The sequence below is a fragment of the Colius striatus genome, chromosome 1 (genome assembly GCF_028858725.1).
Source record: "Colius striatus isolate bColStr4 chromosome 1, bColStr4.1.hap1, whole genome shotgun sequence".
NCBI lineage: Eukaryota > Metazoa > Chordata > Aves > Coliiformes > Coliidae > Colius > Colius striatus.
The window spans coordinates 90,060,222-90,080,727 of record NC_084759.1 but is presented as its reverse complement, the minus strand read 5'-3'; the positions used below and the strand labels follow the sequence as shown (position 1 = coordinate 90,080,727).

The following is a 20,506-nucleotide window of genomic DNA, read 5'->3' as shown; positions in this document are numbered from 1 at the left end:
TAATGTGAAGTTTGTCGCTAGTTAAGCAGATACTATAGAGATTTTTTATTATTCTGTTTGTAGTTCATCACTGTAGATGTTGTTATGTAGTACTGTGTTTTCATTGGGTAAATATGGCATTATAGTGTCTCCTTGTATTAAGGAGCTTAATTTCAGGGTGCTACCACTTTTTTTCTGTGTCTGATCTAGCAAGGACTCTTCTGGTATTTGTCATGGTTACTATTTCCAAGAGTGAAAACAGAGGCTTAGAAGATGAAAATATTGTGGCTTTGGTGTCATCTGTGGTGTCTTAAAGTTTTTTGCTATTATTTATTTTTTATTTCTGGCTTTAATCTCTGCTTCAGAAGAGGAATGGGATTAAGCTCAGTCTTCAATAAGTGAATGAAATAATCTCTGTAAATGTCAGATAAATGCTAAGTAATACTTTGAGGGAATGTTTTGGCCCTGGTGTTTGACAGGCTTCAAATTCTTTGCTTTGATACTCTCTGGATACACTAATTTTATCCAGGACAACTGTATTTGTTTCTTTTGATGTACTGTTGCTATTTTCAAGATGAGTATGTGTGAGGAAGATGCTGCTGACTGGTCTTGGGTGTTTTGTTGTATTCTTTTTGGCATTAGAAAAAGAACAATTTGAATTCTACTTTTCACTGTAGTCTTATATATTATTGCCTAAATTTGGTAGTTAAATTAAATAACGTGGTTCTAATCTGAACTGTTGCTGTACACAGGATATTATGCACTATAGCAAAATGTTGAGCTTATGTTACTTTTTATGTTTTTAGGAAGAGTACTGCTTTCATTGGTACTATAGTTATAAATGGAATTCCCCTAAGTGTTCCAAACTGGGATGATCAGCTGACCCAAGTACTTTCTGCAGGACAGTTCTTGTGGAAATTGCAAGAAAAGACAGCTTTATTTGAGTGGTGTTTTTTAAAAGTTGTTGGGTTTGTTTGTTTGGTTTTTAATTTGCCTAAGCAACCTGTATTTTAGTCTCTAAGTGACAATACTAGGAATCTTACTGTAGCTGAAAATCAATTGAGCAAAATTCAAATTTGCAGTGTATCTTTTGTGGTGTTGTCTTTGTTTGGTGTTTTTATAGAATTAGACTTGGTCATTTTAAGTGCCTGCCTCCTTTGAAAATCCTTACATCACTTTTAAACACTTACGTATTTCTGCTTCAGTAGAAATGCTTTTAAAGAATCTGAGCCAGTAATATTGCAGCCTTGGCTAAATACTTAAATGAGTGTTTGTATCGCCAATGCTTAAAAGTATAAAGAATGTCATCTGACTTAGTTATGGTAAATGATTCTGTAACAACTGGCAGATTCTCAGCCAAGAAAATTGGTAAATAAGTTATTTAGTTCTGAAAAGACTGAGATTCTGCAGAATTCTTACAAATCTCTTATACATTTATTTTCTAATGGAAGAGTGTGGTGATGATAAAAACAGGTCTTGTATTAAAATATTAGAAAAGCAGTACTTGAACTGTCTTGTTTTCAGCCAAATTTCTGAATGTTGTAGGTTTCTACTTCATGTTTCCTTAACTTCATTAGTTATCTTCAAACAAGCAGCCTTTTAGCTGGTGATAATCACTTGTCAGAAGATGAACGCAAAAGCTTTTGCCAAGAAATACTGGATTTTGCCAATCAGCAGGTGGAGAATCAAGGTAAGTCTGGTTCTTAAATACTTAAAACTTTAGCTGCTTAAATCTGATCTTTCCCTAAAGTAGATTGGAAGGCTTGATCTGATTGTTTTGTTACCTTGTGTGTAACTTCTGAACCAACATGGTTCTTTCCTTGTTGTAGAATCACAGAATCTTAAAAGTTAGAAGGGACCTTGAAAGATGATCTAGTCCAACCCCCATGCCAGAGCAGGACCACCATCATCTCCAGAACATTTGTAAAACTACTACTCAATACTTTGTTTTCCTTCAGTTACCTGTTTCTTTGTTTTGATAGCTCGTAGTGTCTCTTGTGTTGGATTTTTTTCAGTTCCTAACTTAACTTTGTCACTACATTGCTGGCATGTAGATGTCAGCTCTGTGGTGATACTTCTTTTGATGTTAGCTCTGTTCCCCTCCACTTGCAGCTTATTGTTTTGACCATCCTACCTCTTCTCTTTATTCTTCCTCTTTATTCTTCCTGGTGCTTCAATAATCCCTTGTCCTCAGATATTGATCATAATTGAAATTCATACCAAATACTTCTGTAGATCTGAGGACGGTTCATTTTTATGCAGAAGTTTTTCTTGATTGTTGGATGTACTATAAGTAATGCGTACTTCTTATTTAACTTTTGATACTGCCTCAGTGTTGGTTTTTAGAATCTAGAAAAGAGAATGAGAAATCCTTGTATGGTATGTAAATCTGATGGCTCAAGGCACCAGTCCGATCATTAGTTTCTTAAGCTTGTACTGCTCATAATATATATGCTCTGGGAAGTTTGTCACTTTATGCTACTCTGTCTAGAACACTTTATGTAGTAGTGAAATGTTAAACTTCTGCTTAGACACAATCTCTTGTTTTAGTTCTCTTTAGTAGCACAAGTACTAGAATGGTAGTAGATTTAACTTAGAAAACAAATCTCAGCATCTTTTATGTCTCATTTCTATGCAAGATAAATCTAAACTATGTATTGATTTATTATGAAAGGATTAATTGTGAAAACTTGTTGATCTGTTTAATTGTAGGGGTTACATTTTTAAGAGAAAAGATTTGCTGGTCTCCAGCAGCACTGGAGAATAAAATCCCTGTATTTATCTTTCCAGGTCAAAAAGTTACATTGCCTATGCATTCCTTTGCACAGTTGAAAACTCTACATTTCGACCCTCCAAATGCCGTTGTCCATGTGGGTGGAAAGTTGTCTATTGAGTTGACTTTGCTGAGCCAGATGCCTATCCCTGTCCAAGTGGATCAGATGGCTATCCATGTTCACTTCAGCATTGAAAAAAATAGTTACAGAAAAACAGCTGAGTGGCTCACTAAGCACAAAACTTCCAATGGTGTTATCAGCTTTCCAAATGAAGTTACAGGCTTTCCTGTGTCAAGAAATAATTTGCCAGCACTGGAACTATATGAAATGTATGAACGAAGTCCCTCAGATAACTCTTTGAATACAGCAGGAATTATCTGCAAAAATGTGCACATGCTACTACGAAGGCAAGAAAGCAGCAGTTCTCTGGATATGTCCTCCGGGGTGACTTTAGAAGATGGAGCTCATGTGTTGAAATGCAACAACTTAATACTGGAACCAGGGGTCAATAAAATAACATTCAATACTCAGGTATGTTTTTCTAGTTGAAAGAACATAACGCTTATGGACGAATAACTAAAAGCACTGGCTGAGGAAAAGCATAGTGCTGGCAAGTGGTAGCTGTATCGCTTCCTATGACAGCTTGAGTGATGCCATTCCCTTTGTGTCTTTTTCATATAAGTCTAGAGAGTTACATTTCATTAGAAAGAAGACTGTTGTCTTTGTGCTAAAACATACAGGTGACTCTCCTATTTGCAATCATTTGAGTCAACCTTCCAAAACTTATTTTAAAAATCTTGATTATTGTTACCAAAAATTAAACTTATAAATTAATATATCATACTTTGCATGAAGCCTGCTTTGAGCTCGTTGAGAAAAATGATTAAAAAGTTAGATGATAATGCATTTCTTGCCCTTAGTGACTGTGTGGTTAAATTTGGTTGATAGCCTGTTCTTCACTGTGAAGGGTGATAGAATATTTTTTCACTTGGTGGATGCAGTAAACGTACCTGCAAGAAGTGTGACAAAGCTCAGTTTCAAATATTTGAATTTAGAAGATGTCAGAATTAAAATTGCCCCCATTATTCATCTTAATTACATAAGGAATGAGAAGACAAGAACGTATGGCTTCTTTGCTACAGGAAGACTAAACTTGCATGAGCAAACACCTGTGAAAATAGAGTGTCACCATCTAAATGCCACCTTCAGAGAATGGATTACAGTCCTCCACATAGTGTTGTGTACGAAACTCTCTCAATTTCCCAGTTACATATACACTCTTAAGTCAACTTAATACTTGGAGTAATCATTTTTTTCTTTCCATTCTTCTGCCAGCAAGAAAAGTATTCTCAGTAATTACTGAAGTATTTGAAAACAGTAATGCTTATCACTTCTGTTCACATTGCATTACTTCTAGATACATAGTAGCTGGAAATCAGCAGGCCTTGAGTACCTGTTGGTTGTGGGTTGTTTTTTGTAAACTGCCACTCATTCTGTACCCTTAGATTTTGCTGCTCTATAGTTTGTTTGGTTTTTTTCAGTGAAATAGGAAAAGGCATTTACCTGCTGTCTTAGTACTAGGAAGTGGAGTGCCAAGCATTCTCAAAAGTGAGACTTTAGCATCTGTTTAGTATTCCAGGAGAATTGTGGCTTCGCTTACCTTGTTCTGTTCTTTGGGTTTTCTTTAAATACTTTCTATCTCGTGACTTCCATAACACTTAATAGGGAAGTATTTACTAGAGTTCGGTGCTATAGTAAGGAATGTCGGAGTAGGGAGTGCTTCAGTGAGAAAACTAAGTGCAGCGTCTGAGCATCTTGTGCATCTTGATTAATGTTCTTAATTAACATAAACCTTGACATTCGGTGCAGGATTTCGATTAACAAGAGATTTGGCAGTGAAATGAGGAATGCAACAGGTGTTTAATAGCTGCTTCATTTTCTGAGCGTTGTCCAGACTGTTTATATGGACACTCTGAAGAGAGAAAGTGTTAGCAGTTATGTATGCTATATGTCTCCTAGTTGTTTCATATTCTAGTTGGTTTTTATTGGCTTTGGTCCCTTTTTTAAACTTAATTTTGAAAGAAGAATCTATGTATCTGCTTTTTTGACTATAAGTGGATAGCTAGACAGAACTGACCAGGTTTCCTTAGCATTCTTGGCATATTTGAAGTGCTTCACTCCCAAGATTTTAACTTTCTCTTTTTTTTTTTTCCTTGTTAGTTTCTATCTTCTATTGTTCAGAGTGAAGCTTCACTCTGAACACGCACATTGTGGAACCTTTGGGGGTAGCAGGTATCTCAAGATAGAAAGAAGTTAAGTTCAGTAGTATAACTTGAACTACCTACTGACCTAACTTTTTCCATTTCTCACTGTTTCAAAGTATTGGGACAAGTTAATGGGATTTGGAGATGTCAGGTTTTTGTGGCTGTGAAAGTAGTTTTCTGTAAAATAAATTAAGATATATGTAGAACTGGATTTGAGGTGAAGGAGCCTTGCTAGAATGCAACTGTTAGCTGTTCTGAGCAAGTATTTTGGCCTAGTGGGATCAGGAAACAATCCGAAACCACAGAAGAGCTATGGGTGAAAAGGTAGATCTAGATCTGCTTTAGATTTGCCTTCTCCATGCTTCTGGTGGCTACTGGAGTATGGACAGCCTTACACTTAGAACTTTACCTTGCGGAACTTATTAATACTTAGAGGTATTTAAAAGGTGTATGTCAAGAGCGTGCGGCAGCCCTTTTTTCTTTAGTGTCCAGTGATAGGACTAGAGGTAGTAGACAAAACTGGAACACAAAAATTTCCTCTTAAGGAAAAACTTCTTTACTGTGAGGGTGAGGGAGCCCTGGCACAGGCTGCCAAGGGAGGTTCTGAAGTCCTCTTCTCTGGAGGTTTTCAAAACCCATCTGGATGTGTTCCTGTGTGACCTCATCTAGATGGACCTGCTTTAGCAGGGGATTGATCTCTTGAGGTCCCTTCCAAACCCTACCATTTTGTGGTTCTGTGAACTTTCCCGTTTTCCCAACCTTCCTTGCTTGAAAGGAGTTTGCAGGGGAGGACTGTTCAATGTGGATCTGACTTACCTTTATACTGTTGTTCAAAGCATGACTTACCCATTCTTAAAGGAAAGTCTGAATAGGTTATAATTTTTACAGTGTACTGCTAGATAACATGATGAAAGCTTCTCTGGATTTGAGATACGATATTTACACAATATTTACTAGAAATCCATTATCACTGTAGTAGTATACCCTGTCACTTCTGCTGGGTTACATAGCTGGCCAAAAGACAGAAACTGCTGACCAACTTGTTTCCCAAATTTTCTTACTTAATGCTTAATTGCACTACTTTTGCACAAAGAGGAATGACTGTGCTTCTCAGATGTAGAGGGAGTTCGATTCTTTCTGTAGATCTTACGCTGACGATTAACATTATTTATGCTGATAGCAATCTTTCAGTGTATTTTTTCAAGCTTTAAAAGCATTTGGAAAGCATTATCTAAATTCTTCAGACCAATATTCTAAATGCCATGTTAAGATTTAAAGTATGCTTGTGTTATTAAAAACTTTTCTCACGCTTTTCTGTTTATAAAGCATTGAAAGAATAAATTTTAGTGACCTTAATGTCAAAAAGCATAATACTGAATTTCAGTCAGGGTTTGCTTTGTAAATAACTGTGCGGTTTCAATGTGAAGATGTTGCAGCTTTTCTCCATAACTCCTAATCGTATTATTTAGATTTAATTATACCTAACATCAATCCTTATGTATTCAACTTGGTAAAATGGCACTTAGAAAAAGAAAGCATTTACTATTCCTTTACTGTAGTAGCTAATAGAATCTAGAATAAATATAGTAGCAAGTGTTACAGATTTGCCTTTTATAGTGGTATTGAAAAGCACCCTGGATAATGTAATTCTGGATAAGGGAAGAGTTTGAAATTAAATATGTATGTATTACTTTTTTTTAGGTGTTCACACAGGGTGAGAGGTGGGGAGTGTGTGAAATTGATAGCTTGCTCTGAAAGCAGTGCCTTGTATAACTGTCATAGGATTTTATGAATGTTAGCCAAATAAGCACTACACTGCTAAATATAATTTCAGTGCTTAATAAATATATTTTAATACATATGTCACTGGTGGGGGGAACCAACCAAGACAAAAACCACCCCAAAATAACAATTCATAATACATTTATTATTGTGATTGTTGGTACTTGTTACTTTATGATGTTTTTTTTCTTGCATCAGCCAGGACTCTAGAGCTTCTATTTTAACGGGGCAAAAGGTGCTCATTTGAAAGCGTTGTCACTTACTCAGAGAATAAGTTCTGTGGTCTAAATTTACAAATGCAAAGTACCTGATAAAAATGAGCTTAAAATAGGCTGTTCTTTAGTAGAGGTTTTGTTCTAGAAGTATTTCCTAAATTGAAAAATCTTTTCAAATGTTTTCTTCAAAGGCCAAAGAACCTGGGACATACACGCTTAGGCAACTGTGCACTTCACTGGGGAAGGTACAGTTTGTCCTCCTTCATATTTATCCAATTGTGCAGTATGATGTATATTCTCAGGAGCCCCAGCTAAAAGTGGAACCGATGACTGGTAGGTACTGTTGCTATGCTGAAATTGTTTTGATGATTTCTGTTGTACTCTAGTGGGACTAGATAAAGCATTTTGTGGCTTGAATTTTACTTAGAGTGTTTTTTTTTTGCCTGGCTCTTAATTTCGAGTCTAAAATAAATCCTCATATTTCAAATTATCTATCAAATATTCTTTGTCAGTGATGGGTAGTTTTCAACACTTAATTTCAGTGCTTGGTTCTGAAACCTCTAATGTCACTTTTGAACATGAATTTGAACATGTAGTGTCAGTTAAATATCAGATATGACTTGAGCTGCCGCACTGAGAGGTGAATATTTAAATTGGTATTTAACTGAGATAATTACTGGTTAGTTCTGTGACACTGCAGTCTCTTTGGTATTTACGAGAAAATATGTATAGAACTGGGCTTCTCTACTGGAGGTAATAATATAAATATGGTAAAATTTAATACTGAATATACATCCATTGGTTTAATGGACAGCTGAGCATTACTCATTGTAGTGCTTATTAAAGTTTATAGATGGAAGTTAATAGTGGTTTTGTGTTTAGACTATTAACTGAGACAGTTGAGGAGTTAATATGAATTTTTTGCTATAATTCCAGTTACAGGAGTTGCAGTGTGTGTCGAAGGAAGGACAGGCATATTGAGCATTGGTCAAATTAGCTACACCTATGGAACTGAAGGTTCCGATTCAGATAATTTAGAGTCTGTGTGCATACTGGCATTCTTGTTATCCTGATTATGTAAATACAGCATGTAAACTGGCATCATAGATGCAAAAATATAGAGCAGTATACAAGCTGGAGAATTTAACGAAAAACTGAGTAATTTTGGGGGGGATTATTGTATTTCCCTCAATTATGTTGCCAGAGCTACACAGTATTGGAGCCAGATAATCTAAGCCATCCAAGAAACAGTAGCTTTGGTCACTTGAGTTGAAATGACCAGTTTCTCCACACCAATGAGTCTGAACTAGGTTTCCTGTGTTGCGTAACACCAACTCCTCAAACTTTTAAGCTACCTTAACATTCTTGACAAACTGTCTGGGAATATTACTAACAAGCCCTAGCAGTGCATTGTAACCGTCTGCTGTTGCATACTGGAATCTGCTAACAATTTCTGCTTTCTTCTTCAGATAGCCTTTTGGCTGGCATTCCCCAAAGGGTGAAATTCACAGTGACTACTGGTCACTACAGCATGAAGAACGGGGATGCTTTGCAGCTCAGTAACGCGGATTCCATGCCTATTCTGTACCATCCAGAGAGCAAGGCAATGATCTATTCCAACACCAGAGGTAGGCAATGAAGTAATAATTAATAATATTTAAATGGCTGAAAGTTCAGTCATCCTGAACTAAACCTGTATGTGCAGTATTAAGAACACTGACACTGCTCTATGTAAATGGAGCATTTCCTTTGGCTGGTATTTCATTTAAACAGATGACATACTAGTTCTTTTTTTTCCAAGCATGAGTACTTTTAAAGTCTCTTCGGTTGCTCAAATGCAATCAACTTTGACATAAAAGGGAAGAACAATCTTAACAGATTTTAGGAAATTAAATTAAAATGGACCATACAGAAGCACTCCATGTATAATATTTCAAAGATAAATGGTGAACAGTGACAAAGAGTACTGATGTTCAAGTTGTAAGTTTGCTTGAAGTGAAATTATGAGACTAAGGAGGTGCAGGATGTTGTAAAGACCTGAATAGGTGTTACGTGGTGGACTAAAGTAGCTCTTTAGGTAGTTTAAAGCTTGCTGTTCACTTGTCCTCTAGTTTTCTTGAACATTGGAAAAATCACAGAATCACAGAACCTTAAAGGTTGAAAGAGACCTTGAAAGGTCATCTAGTCCAGCCCCCCTGCCAGAGCAGGACCACCTACAGTAGGTCACACAGGAACTTGTCCAGGTGGGTTTTGAATGTCCCCAGAGAAGGAGACTCCACAATCCACCTGGGCAGCCTGTGCCAGTGTTCCCTCACCCTCACTCTGAAGAAATTTTTCCTCATGTTTCTTTGGAACCTCTTATGTTCCAGCTTGTACCCATTGCCCCTTGTCCTATCATTGGACATCACTGAGAACAGCCTGGCTCCATCCTCCTGGCACCCACCCTTTACATATTTGTAAACATTAATGAGGTCACCCCTCAGTCTCCTCCAAGCTGAAGAGCGACAGCTCCCTGTGGTGGTTACCTTTTGCAGTTTTAAAAGGGTAGAGTGTTACTATTGGGAAGTTGTGAACAGCAGTGATATTTAAGATGTGCAGATTATAGCTCATTTGAAGAGGTTACCATGGAGTTACATAACATGGTTTCTTGTTGCTGGTTTTGGAGACGTGTAGGAGGTCTTGCCAGGAAATCCTTATGGCATCACTGATTTTTCTGACAGCTTTTTAGACTAATTTCATTATGTAGTTTCAGGTTAAAATGAAAACTGGGGAGGGATGAATGTGCTTTAAAACAACTTTTTTCCCTGTTCTACATAACTATAGAAAAGATCTCAGAATCATCGTTAAGGATTCAGTCTTCTGAAAAGATCACAAGCATCAGTATGCCAATAGCTCCTGCATATCATGTGATTGAATTTGAACTAGAAGTCATGTATTTGCCATCAGCAACAGAATCTACAGTGGAGAAAGAAAATACTACAAATAAAGAAGTTCACAGAAAAAATAAAGATAAGCAGAAACAGGAAAACTGCATGGCTACCGTTGACCAAAAAGTAAGATGTAGTTTAACATTTTTATTATGAAAGCTATTTGTTCTCAGAGGCATACACTGCACGAAATAGGAGTGGTAGTGATGGAGGGAGACGGGAACCTGCTTTCAATGAACTAATTTTCTGTTAAAATAAAGATGTACGTGCAAAAATCTTAGCAAATGTTATAATTTTAAAGAAAACATAAGCAGAAATAGACACTATGTTTGTTCTATTGCCAGCTTTTCCTCTGGCTAGTAATCGGAATTTTAATATTTTAATACTGGCAGTTGATATAAGATGAAGGATGCTTGTGTCTTTCTAAAAGGTGGCATGATGGTCTTGAAAGTCTCCTTTCTGTCTCATGAAAAAGATTTTTCTTCCACTTGCAAAGAATCTGCATGCTGTGTTGAGGTATTTAACACTGTAGAGTCTCAAGCTGTCACTTTATTTAGTTGGAGGTAACCCTTCATTATGAAGGGTGAGCAAAATAAGTAGTTTGGAAAGAAGCTCTTCAGCTGAGAAGAATATGATCTTAAAACCACCACCTTTCACGGTGTTACTTCTTGTTAAAATTGACCAAGTTTGCTTCCATGTATCCCTGTACGTGAAGAGTAGGTAAAAAGGAATAGCTGTAGACTAGCATTGCTAATATGTGACACAACAAAAGATTTTTTTTCCTCTGCATTTAAAAGTATGTTGTTACATTTATATGCTTTTCAGTTGAAAGAATGGCTTTATTTTCTTGAAGAATAATTCTTCAGTTAAGTGTGCTGTTTCAAGTTCAAACAAATATACTTTAACCATATTTTAAAAAAATGAGCTTATATTTAATATATTGAAGTGTTAGAAAGCTATTTCAGAAATAGATCTTCCACCAATTTATTTTATATTGACTTTTTACCAGATTATTAAGATGCTATTGGTATTATTAGTGGCCTTTTTTCTTTCTTCTGTTCCTTAGATGCTTCTAGTGTTCAGAACAGGATATGTTAGTTTGCACAGGAAAAGCTTCTTTCATATTTCATACCCTGCTCACAGGAAGACAAAAACCTGGTATTTTATCAGATTAGGTTTTGACATGCTGATTTTTTTAACCTTTTTTTTTTTCTTCTTCTTCCCCATCTGGATGCATTAGATGGAGATACTTGCTGAGAAAAGTTTTGCTTAGAAATGAGAACAAAAGCAAAATCATTATACCAAGGACTATTAACAACTAAGAACTTTGTTCCCCTTTTCTTTTAGGTAACCATTGATTGTCCTTGGTCGATTTACTCCACTATTATTGCATTAACATTCTGCATACCTTTTAACGCCAAACATTCCTTATTGTCAGCTGGCAAACGGTAATGTACTCATTAAGTATTTATTGTTTGTTTCTTCTTACAAGATATGGAGTTTCATAAGTAATGTGTATAATAGTTTTTTTTGTTTGGGCATTTCCTCTAGCATTCTTTCATAATAATAAAATAAATTTGTGGTTTCAGCTCCTTTGGAAATAAGGCCACAAGATAAACCAAGCTAGCCTATTTCTGTATAGTCATTTGTTTTCATTTAATATGAAAGAGGATGTTTTACAGCCTTGTTTCTATAGACTCCTAAGTATTGAGAAAAGATTGAAAGAGACAAATATGCCCGTCATTCTGTTTTCCTTGGGCTATGCACTTTGAAAATAATGTTATGGACCTGTACTCTTTCATTGTAACTGTTCAAATTTCATTGAACAAACTGTGTTGTGTTTTTCAGGAAGTATGTGCAAGTCTGTGTACAGAATTTGTCAGAACTCTGTTTTCAGCTTTCAGACAACAGCCTAAAAAATTATGCTGACTGTACAGATTTGCAGCTGGTACCTCTGAACCTTGAATCTCAACAGGTAAAGATTCTCTTGTTGGTTTATGAGCTTGTAATCAGGGCAGCTACATGAAAATTCCTTTTAATAAAATTAACATCTCTGAACATAGATTATGGAGATGTAGTGGGACAGCTCCCATGACTGGAGCACAACCATGAATGGCTATGTGTTACTTAGGAAAGAAAGGCAAACGAGGCAAGGAGGTGTAGTTACTCTCTATGTGAGAGAGCAATTAGAGTGCATTGAGCATTGCCTGGGTGGGGATGAGGGGCAGAGTGAATGTTTGTGAGTAAAAATTAAGGGGCAGGGTAGTGGAGGTGATACTATTGTGGGAATTTACTACAGGCCACCTGATCAGGAATAGGAAGTGGATGAGGCCTTTGACAAACAGCTGAGAGCTGCCTCATGATGGTAGTCCTGGTCCTCATGGGGGACTTCAACCACCTTGATATTTGCTGGCAAGCCACTCAGCCAAGCACACACAGTCCAGTTCCTACAGAATGTTGATGACAACTTCCTGTCACAAGTTCTTAAGGAACCAAATAGGAAAGACATGCTGGTGGATCTTGTGCTGACAAATAAAGAATGTCTGGTTGAGGATGTGAAGGTTGGAGGGAACCTTGGCTGCAGTGACCATGAGATGGTAGAGTTCAAGATCCTGTGTGGAAGAAGCAGGACACCAAACAGGATTGTGACCCTGGACTTCAGACAAGCTTCCTTTGACTTCTTCAAAGACCTACTTGGAAGAATCTCATAGGATAGAATTCTAGATGGTAGTAATGCCTGAGAAAGCTGGTTGGTCTTCAAGCACCACTTCCTCCAAGCCCAAGGTCAGTGTGTCCCCATAAATAGAAAATCAGGAAAAAGAAGCAAGAGGTCTAAAAGGAGAAGAAAGAAATCTATGTAAGGTGGAAAAAGGCTCTGGTTGCCTGGGAAGATTATGGGAACATTGCCAGAATATGCAGGGACAAAACCAAGAAGGCCAAAGCCCTTTTGGAATTGAACCTAGCAAAAGAAGTAAAGGAAAACAAGAAGGGCTTTTTCAAATACATTAGCAGCAAAAGGAAGATTATGGGGACTGTGAACCCACTGACAAACAAGGACGATTCCCTGGTGATAGAGGATGCAGAGAAGGCAGAACTACTGAATGCCTTCTTTGCCTCAAACTTTACTGCCAAGACTGGCCCTTGGGAAGCTCAGTCCCCGGAGGACAGTAGAATAGTCTGGAGAATAGAAGATGTTCACTTGGTGGATGAGGATGAGGTTAGTGACCTCTTGGGCAAGCTGGACACACACAAATCTATGGGACCTGATGGTATGCACCAATGAGTGCTCAAGGAGCTGCTGATGTTATTGCTAAGCCAATCTCTATCATTTTTTAATTATCCTGGAGGACTAGTGAGGTGCCTGAGGACTGGAGAAAGGCCAGTGTCACTCCAGTATTCAAAAAGGGCAGGAAGGATGACCCAGGAAACTACAGGGTGGTCAGCCTCACCTCCATCCCTGGAAAGGTGATGGAACAACTCAGCCTGAATGTTGTTACTAAATACATGAAGGAAAAGATGTTATCCGGGGGACTCAGGATGGATTCACCAAGGTGAAATTCTACTTGACCAACCTGATAGCCTTCAAGGGCATAACCGGCTGGCTAGATGAGGGGAGAGCAGTCATCTGCCTTGACTTGAGCAAGGGTTTTGACACCATCTCCATAACATCCTCATCAGAAAGCTCAGGCAGTGTGGCTTGGATGAGTGGACAGTGAGGTGGATCAAGAGCTGGCTGAATGACAGAGCCCAGAGGGTGGTGATCAATGGCACAGAGTCGAGTTGGAGGCCTGTGGCCAGTGGAGTTCCTCAGGGATCAATTCTGGGGCCAGTCTTGTTCAACATCTTCATCAATGACCCGGATGAGGGGACAGAGAGTACCCTCAGCAGGTTGGCTGATGACACCAAACTGGGAGGACTGTCTGATTCCCCAGAAGGCTGTGCTGCCATTCAGTGGGATCTTGACCGGCTTGAGAGTTGGGCAGAGGGGAATCTCATGAGGTTCAACAAGGACAAGTGCCGAGTCCTGCATCTGTGAAGGAACAACCCCATGCACCAGTACAGGCTGGGGGTTGAACTGCTGCAGAGCAGCTCTGCAGAGAGAGACCTGGGAGTCCTGATTAATAATAAACTAAATATGAGCCAGCAATGTGCCCTCATGGCCAAGAAGGCCAATGGCATCCTGGGATGCATCAAGAAGAGTGTGGCCAGCAGGTCAAGGGAGGTTCTTCTGCCCTTCTACTCTGCCCTGATGAGGCCTCATCTGCAGTCCTGTGTCCAGTTCTGGGCTCCTCAGCTCAAGAGGGACAGGGAAGTGCTAGAGAGAGACCAGCACGGGGTCACCAAGATGATCAGGGTACTAGAACATCTTATGAGGAAAGGCTATGGGAACTGGAGCTGCTGGAGAAGAGGAGATTGAGGGAGGACCTTTTAAATACTACAAGTATTTGAAAGGTACTTGTCAGGAGGATGGGGAGGCACTTTTTTCTGTAGTGTCCAGTGGTAGGACAAGGGGTAAGGGACAAAAGCTGGAACACAGAAAGTTTCACTTAAGGAGAGACTATTTCACTGTGGGGGTGAGGGAGCCCTGGCACAGGCTGCTCAGGGAGAGTATGAAGTCTCCTTCTCTGGAGGTTTTCAAAACCTGCCTGGACACGTTCCTCTGTGACCTGATGGAGGTGAACCTGCTTTAGCAGGGGGTTGGACTGGATGATTTTTAGGTCCCTTCCAACGTCTACCATTCTGTGATTCTGTGATTCTGTAGTAAATAAGGCTGAGAGCTAATGTCAGGTCACACCTTTATAGTCTTCTGGGTAACTGATTCTTAAAAGATGCTTTAGAAGGCATTTAGACCTGTATATCCCAGACTAGATTGTAAATTTTGCAAAAAATATTCAGTAACTTTTCATACTTGCCCATTTGCTTCATGTGAAACACTACATACCTGCTTGAATAACAAAGGCTGCTAATATCACTGTTAACATTTAATTTACTCATCTAACAGCTGCAGCTTGTCATTAGGATTTAGGAAAAAATTCAGGTAGAGATTGATTTAACAATAAACAGATAATAATTATTTTTAGTAAACTATATTCATGCCAGACAGAAAAACATATATATGTACATTTCGAATTCTTTCTCAGGAGAGGGAAGGAGCTAATACTATAAATGTTCTCTTTCAGGTCATATACAGTAAGCAATCAATATTCTTCGTGTGGGAATTGAAGTGGACGAAAGAGCTTCCTCTCTCCTTGCAGTGCCTGTTTTCAGTCAGCTTTTGTCCAGCTACCTCTGAAGAACAGTCTTTTACCTTGAAGCCGTTTACTTACGAATTCCAAGTGGAAAATTTTTTTGTAAGTACTCTTCCAAGTATAGAATATGTTAACTGAAAGTAGTTTCCTTATAGAAAACTTCTGGTTATGATAATGAGATTGATGCCTGCTTAGAATCACTGGAAAGCCGGTTTGTTGAACAATAGGACAGAAACTTGAAATGATGGAGTTGGACTAGATGATCTCTAAAGGTCCCTTCCAACTCTTGAGATTCTGTGATATGGTGGAATCATATACGTTCCCCTGGACCAGGATAGGGGGGAACCATAACACTTGCACAAGTGTCCTTGATCTTGTTTCATTTTTGTTCTCTGTGTTTTCATCTTCCTGGACTTGTGTCATGGAGATTGTCCTTAGATTACTGAGCTGCTTTTTCCCCGCTGGCTCAAGAATACGCTCTCCAAAACAAATTGAAAAAAAGTCTTTGCTATTGAAAGCATTTGAGTTGGTTTTTGTAGTGCTTGAGATGAGCTCCTCTGATGAAATATTTAGGGTTTTCTAGGCCATTATCTTAAGTGATTTTTCTTTCCCTTTATGCACAAACTTTTTATTCCTTTGATCAGCTAGGAATCTTGTGGGATATATATAACTTCCTATAAAAGGAATTTTATCAATGTTATTTAATCTCATCCCTAAATTTGGTCTTGTGTTACCCTGCTTGATGCTTTGCTAAAAAGTAGCAACGTGAGAAGACTCTCATTTGTTGAAATCCTTTTGTCTGTTTTCAGTGTTGCTATGTTTTCTACCTGCTTATTACAAACTAGCATTGAGTAATATTTTAGGTGTTTATTTACCTACTGATGTGTAATTAGCATTTGTTGGTACCTGTATCTATATCTTTCTGGAGTTCTTAAAGAGAACTGAGTTAAGCAACGGGTTTTTTTGGTAGAAATTTAATTTTGTAGTAATTAAAATTTAGCTTTCTGATAATGTGAGCACCATTATTCTGGGGACCACAGTGGTAACAGTGATGAAGTAGTTCTCATGTATTAACACCAAATTCAAGTGATGTGTCTGGAAAGCAGGGAGCCAAGCAACTAGTAAAAAATTGTTTAGATGGTATGAAGATTGATATCCATTTAAGAGCACTGAAAGGCTAAATGAAACCACAGAAGGTGAGAAAAAAATTATATGCTCACTGCTAGTATCAGAAATAGATTGAATCAGATTTGGTTTGATTATTTTCTCAAACCGAGCAAGATAAGAAAGTGATTATTACTTACTGAATCTTGCACTGAAAAGATTTTATGGATGTTAAATGTGAAGTTAAATTCTTACTGTATCAGTTGTCCAATTTAAAAACGACAACACTGATAAATCTCAATAACAGCACTCTTTTCTTCCTGACAGACACTGTATCATGTGAAAACTGAAATTTTCCCACCGTTGGGGGCAGAGTATTGTAAAACAGGCTCACTCTGCTCCTTGGAAGTCTCAATCACCCGACTTGTTGACCTCTCAGAGGTTGACAGAGATGAAGCATTAACAGAATCAGATGGATGTTGCACAACAAAACTTATGTATGAAGGTAAGAATATTTTTCTTGAGCATACTGACAAAATTCCCCAGTAGTTTTCCTTGACAATGACATCTGCCAGATTTTCTATGGCATGTATTCTTGTGTTGTGAGTGTGGCTGCTTAGTAAAGTAGTTTTTCATTCTCTCAGACTGTTTAATTTTTTTATTCATTAATTTATCTTCAAGTGGAATATAAATGCTATTCAAAGTGGGTGGATACTTGCTTGAGGCCCAACTATGGTCTCTTTTTTGTAGGGCTGTTTTCTTACCTTACACAGCTCTTCACACATAGAAGCTGGTGGGCTTTTAGATGTTGCTAAAATGCCGATTTTAAGTGTTATAAATCCATACCGAGGGTTCTTAATTTTTCAGTAAAGGCCTTTATAGCGTTTACTCTTTATTGCAGTTGTTGACAACAGCAGTAACTGGGCAGTCTGTGGAAAAAGTTCTGGAGTGATATCTATGCCTGTAGCAGCTCAAGCAACTCACAAAGTCCACATGGAAGTGATGCCGTTGTTTGCTGGATATCTACCTTTTCCTGATGTCAAATTGTTTAAATACCTCCCTCACCATTCTGCTCACTCCATGCAACTTGATGCTGGTAAAGCTATCTTGACTACATGGCTAATTACAGAAATGATTCTGCTTCTCCTGTGTTCTTATGTAAAGAGAAAAGCAAGACAAGTGTATTGACCCGAGAACTCAAAAGTCTTTTGATCCTTGGCTTCACTCACAGTTCTGGTTTGAAACTTAGAAAATGTTGCTCTAAGGGGAATTTTTAATTCAGGCTGTAGCCCTAATCTGTGAGGAGGAATGATAAATGCATTATTTCCTCATATTTTCTTTAAATGTTGTTGTCACTTATTATTACTTGTCACTGCATTTATAACTGAGAACTATTTGGTAACTGTCTAATCTTGCTGGTTCGTTGTCTGTAAATTCCACACCTACTGTAAATTCCACAGTCTTCATAAGCTTTGATATTTTTTTCCCAGTTTTTGAAAGGGTTAAGTATGAAATCAAAAGAACTGCTGAAAATATGTGTTTTATAATCCAGATTAGGTGACATGTTTAAATTACCACAGTCACTTGGAGCATTTACCTGTACTGCTGAGTAGTCCCAGCACTGTAGGGAGAATTCAGTTGTGCAGGCAATATACCGTTCATCAGCAGAGCTGCAGGAATTGCCAGCGTATACACCCTTCTAGCCTGTGACAAATGTGAGGTAGTGCTACTTAAATTTTCCTTAGAAACCAATATAATTACGTCTGCTGCTGGCCAAAAATGTGCACAAACTGTTACTTCAGCAGAGATGATCAGTTACTGTTAACATGTGGTAAGTTGAGCGTGCATCGGAGCTCTGAAATAATTTTGAAGTTGTCAAATCACTCCATAGAATGAAACTGTGGGTTTTTGTTTTAAACAGATAGCTGGATTGAAAACGATAACCTATCTGTGGACAAGAATGTGGACGATCAAGCTGACAGCAGCAGCATAAGGAGCAGAGGTAGCTTGCATTCCACAGCTAGTGGGGAACACAAAGGGTTACCAATGCCCCGGCTGCAATCCTTTTCATCGGGTCAGGTCTTCAACTGCAGCACTGGTATGCAAATACTTGTCATTCCCAGCAAGGACGACCATGTTCTGGAAGTCAATATCACATGACAACTCAGTATGAAAACAAGGAAAACAAAACCCGATAGAAACTGGATCTGAAAGCACTTTAAAGGATTATGACCTGATTAGTCTTTGTTGTAACATTCTAACTCTAAGGAGACCTATGGCACTCAACATGTACTGGCCATGGAAGCACCAGACAATTGTATCAATTTAAATGTACAGTGAAGCTTGTGTCAGCTAGTTTATATTGCCACTTCCGTATGTTTTGTGTAAGCAATTGGGTTTTCTCCCTTCAGTCACATCCTGCATCATGGCACAGGGCAACGAAAACAAAAAACGCGAATATTTGGACCACTTCTTTGTTTTGTCTGGCAGCTGAGAGGTTTCTTTCATGCTTCCTACACGTTTTAGAATTGGATGATATAATTATCCAAGTCTTGGGAGTTTTTTTTTATGTAATGGTTTCCAGGTTTTTCCACACACGTGCCAGAAACACGACACACCTTACAACAGCACATTCACTGGTGTAACAGTTGCTTCTCTGTTTTTGTTTGTTTGTTTGATCATTGTTAATTCCTGCCATTGCAATTTTATATTAAACTTCCATCATTTCAGTACTTAGATGCATGGAAGAGCTACTGCTATAAACAATCTAAACTGAACAAAGTTCCTTAATTTTTTGAGGCTTTCTCCTTCACAGAGTAGACACTGTGATGTCACGTATTATATGATTTTTTTGGGGGTGGGGGTTGGGTCATCCTCTTGCATAGTTCTTACCAAAGAAAGATATTGATAGAATTTAATAATAAATTATTTGGCTCATTGAGTTCCCAGATTAATTTCTTTTATTACCATTTCTAAGTGGCTTGGTTTGCTGCCCCAGTTTAAAAATTGGGGCAAAATATTCAGTATGACGTGATACTTGAACAGTCAACCTTTCATCATAAAGGCTTAGTGTAATTATTACTGATTAGAGGCCAGACTTTCGTATTCGTGATGGAAGAAAGAGGTTGGTTTGACATAGGAAAGCTTGCAGATGTAGAATAATTGTGAAGCAAAGCTAAAACATGTAACTTAAATAATTTCATTATTTATATCTGAAATGTAAATACAAAAAAATGTAAAAAAAAAAGTGTAATTTTTGTGAATGTTGCAAATCCACCTGTGACTGGAAAAATTACAACTCCTTCTGATGTCCTGCTTCTGATATTGAAACTTGTGCATTTAATGTGAGAATGACCTTTTCTACTTGCAGGTCTATAATGGTGCGTTGTCAATAGACTCCACAGAGGGAAACTGTCTCATATCAAATACTTGGCAGTAAACCTAATGTGAAGAATTGCTGGTTAGACAAGTTCATTGTTGTTTTGTTGTTTGTTTTGGTTTTTTTTTTCTAAACTCAGGTTATGATAAATTATAAAGGGGAAAACACAATAAACTCCAAACTCTTTCCAAAAAGGATCACAGTTAAATTGAGAAATGAATAGACACCCTACACTGGTCTAAACTCTTTTTTTCTTTTGTCTCCTTAAAAAAAAAGTTATTTTTTATTTAAAACAAAAAAGTCTAAATAGATGTATAAAGTAGACCTGCTAGCTGAAGCTGTTCTTGTTATGCATATTCTTTCTGTGAAGGAATGCCCTTTCTCTGTGGAAATCATGCCATTTTATTCTGGATAAAACCCAAAGCATCATTTAGTGCAAATGATTGCTGGGATTCTTGGGACTGGAAAAAGTAACAAGTTTAGTGACTTTTACACTGCAGGTATAACAATTCCATTTTCATGGTTAGCTATTAAACCATTTTTCACATTGTTCTGTAATATACTGTTAGATTAAACACATTGTACTAAGATTGTTTAATGAAATTGTAAGCGTTACAGTTCTAAATATACATGTTTTAAGAAGAAATTGACTTCTCTGCTGCCCGGGCTTACTTTGTTTTCCTTTTGTTTTGAAGGAGTGATTGTTTCTTCTAGTTTAGCTATTCATCTATTTCAAAGCTACTTTAACAACAGCAAAAAAAAAAATCATAACAAAACAACTTTATAAAGTTAGCGGAGAGCTCGTACGTAGTTACAGCAGGCGAGCGCCGCCT

The 20,506-nt window shown here is 37.8% G+C and overlaps 1 protein-coding gene across 1 annotated transcript in view; it reads left to right on the top strand.

Moving 5' to 3' along the window:
• Positions 1 to 20,323, top strand: part of TRAPPC10 (trafficking protein particle complex subunit 10) — a 46,828-nt gene extending 26,505 nt beyond the window's left edge. Inside the window, exons 13-23 of the mRNA XM_062000576.1 lie at positions 1,557 to 1,669; positions 2,770 to 3,284; positions 7,206 to 7,347; positions 8,484 to 8,642; positions 9,838 to 10,067; positions 11,289 to 11,389; positions 11,790 to 11,916; positions 15,122 to 15,292; positions 16,622 to 16,799; positions 17,196 to 17,390; positions 18,216 to 20,323. Of these exons, the coding sequence (XP_061856560.1) occupies positions 1,557 to 1,669; positions 2,770 to 3,284; positions 7,206 to 7,347; positions 8,484 to 8,642; positions 9,838 to 10,067; positions 11,289 to 11,389; positions 11,790 to 11,916; positions 15,122 to 15,292; positions 16,622 to 16,799; positions 17,196 to 17,390; positions 18,216 to 18,454 (2,170 nt within the window). The 3' untranslated portion in view covers positions 18,455 to 20,323. The remainder of the gene's footprint in view (positions 1 to 1,556; positions 1,670 to 2,769; positions 3,285 to 7,205; positions 7,348 to 8,483; positions 8,643 to 9,837; positions 10,068 to 11,288; positions 11,390 to 11,789; positions 11,917 to 15,121; positions 15,293 to 16,621; positions 16,800 to 17,195; positions 17,391 to 18,215) is intronic.
• The last annotated feature ends 183 nt before the right edge of the window (positions 20,324 to 20,506 follow it).